The sequence below is a fragment of the Chaetura pelagica genome, unplaced genomic scaffold (assembly GCF_000747805.2).
Source record: "Chaetura pelagica isolate M959 unplaced genomic scaffold, ChaPel_1.0 C11551036, whole genome shotgun sequence".
Taxonomy (NCBI): domain Eukaryota; kingdom Metazoa; phylum Chordata; class Aves; order Apodiformes; family Apodidae; genus Chaetura; species Chaetura pelagica.
The window spans coordinates 1-2,267 of record NW_009969711.1 but is presented as its reverse complement, the minus strand read 5'-3'; the positions used below and the strand labels follow the sequence as shown (position 1 = coordinate 2,267).

The 2,267-nt window shown below is 36.7% G+C and overlaps 1 protein-coding gene across 1 annotated transcript; it reads left to right on the top strand.

Annotated features, from left to right (window-relative positions):
- Window positions 1-989: 989 nt before the first annotated feature.
- LOC104384805 (centromere protein F-like) lies at window positions 990-2,264 on the top strand (the record flags this gene model as incomplete). The annotated part of the gene is made up of 2 exons (XM_010005880.1): window positions 990-1,176; window positions 1,876-2,264. Coding segments are annotated over 2 exons (576 nt in total), but the record flags the coding sequence as incomplete, so codon positions are not given.
- Between the last annotated feature and the right edge of the window lie 3 nt (window positions 2,265-2,267).

The window sequence follows — 2,267 nt, the reverse complement described above, 5'->3', positions numbered from 1 at the left end:
TTTTTTTTTTTCTGGTTCTATCTGTGATTGAATGCTGGCTCCAGCTGTGTACTCCCACTTTGAGAATGAGTATTTCTGTATCTCTTTAAATGCACTCTTGAAGAAACATAGTCAATTCTGTTTACTTGCAACTAAACATTGAATTGCAATATACTCGTCTTGCTCAACAGTTCTTTATTCTGTAGGGCCCACCACTGTGGTGTTAATTTGTTTAATACCAGCATTCCAACAACACAGAATTTGTGCCAGTGACAGGAGACAGTGCCTGTGGTAGTGAAAATGTAGCATACAAGGTTTCCAGCTGTGCTCGCTGTGTGATGTTTGCACACAGGTTGGCACCAGACCAGATGAGCAGGGACCAGCCCAGGATAGTGGAACTGGGTGGAAATCAATGATCCAATGCCACTCAGAGTGGCATTTTTGAGCTGTAATTTAAGAGTGCAAAGTAGGCCTGTGTTACCTTGCCTCTGTAGTAATGAGAGTAATTAGAGATGGAGAGAAGAATAAAGGAGGCTCAGACTAGAAGAAAGCACTTTAAAATCTAGAGTGTTGGTTTGAAATCTGTTACCTGGAAAGCAGCACTTTCTTAGGTGATGTTGATGAAGTGATAACAGGTGAAAAAAGGACTAGTGCCTCAGAGTTCATACAGCTTTCTCATAGGTAGGATGCTAGGCTTGACATCAGTAACCTGGACATTTGTATATTCGTTGGTATATCTGAAGGCAGAAAGTCTCCCTTACTGGCATTTGAATTATTGGGTTTTTTGCTGAGTTAATCACCTGCATGCACCCATCTAGTAAGAGGAATTTCATATTCCTGAAGTAAAGGAGCTGCTATAACAAAGTTGTATGAAAACAAGTAAAGAAGTATACATTACAACCCTGCTCTACAGCTAATATCGAGGAATAGTTGAGCTTCCATTTGACATTGTGGTGTTTAAATGGAAGAATTATGTTTCTGGTGTAATAACTGCAGTTCTTATTTCGTAGGCTGATAATACTAACATTGTAGTTCAGCTGAAGGAGGAAAATGAATTTGCCCACAGTAAAGTGCAGCTGTGGATGAAATCCTGTAAGCAAATGGAAAAGGAAAAGGAAATGTTGCAGAAACAAATAGTTGAACGTGACGAACTATTAAAGAAGAAAAATCTATCTGTGTCAAAGTGTAAGGAAGAAGGTAACTGAATCTAGATTCAACCTTAATGCTTTCTTGGAAGATCATTATTCTGTAAAACTTTTTTTTTTTCCCTAAAATGCCAATTTTCAAATGCTCTTATACAGAGCATGATTCCTAGCTCTAGTATAAACAAGTTTGTGAACAAAAGTAAATGTGTCAAATGTTTTAAAAATCTAGTTCATTCTTGTTCTCTGAAAGTATAAGAGGCAAGTCTGGATTGTGAATATACATTTTAAATACTACATTTTTTTGTGGTTAAAAGTGACTTAGGGAAGAAGGGGAGTGTTTTTCTTAATAACTGAAGTTTGTCTACAAGTTCTTTTATCATTTTCCAGCAAGCTTTGCCCTCTGCTTCTCATGCTTTACTCTTCTTTTGGTTCATCTCATGAGATGCACTGTGAATAACACTTAAGGAAAGTTCAGGGTACAAACTTGTGTGTTCAGAAGTTGCAAAATGACAGGAGAAATGTTTGTCCATGCACTGGTCAAGGAGTCTTTAAATTTTGTATGTTTGTTCTCTATTTAGTAAATACATTGTCATGTCTAACATATTACTCATTGTTACACAGTCACTTTTTTATAGTTCCACAGTGATAGAACATATATAATTAATGAGAAGATGTCTGAGCATTGCATTATAAATTCTTAAATATGCATAATTTTGTCACTCATATGAATAATGGTATTTTACTTTGAAAGGTGCTGATGAGAATGCTATTATAGAAGAACTGAAGTTAAAACTGAAAGAATTACAGGAATCTGTAGAAGTTAAAACCAGAGAAGTAAATGAGACCTTGGAGAAATACTGCTCTCTAATTGTTAAGTATGATAAACTAGAGGAAGCAAACGAGATGCTAAAAACACAAGTCAGTTTGTTGGGTGCTCAGCTGAAACAGCAAACAAGTGATGCTGTCAGCAATCCTTTGCTGAATTTGGATGATTCATCAGCAGGGAGCAATCAGTCTGTCAAAGAGATGAGGTCAGGTGAAGATACTACTAAGCTTTCAGGTAAAAGACAGAGATACGAGGACAACAGGAAAGATAAAGGAGAACCAAGATCCCCTATGCCAGAGGTTTCATCCAAAAAAAAA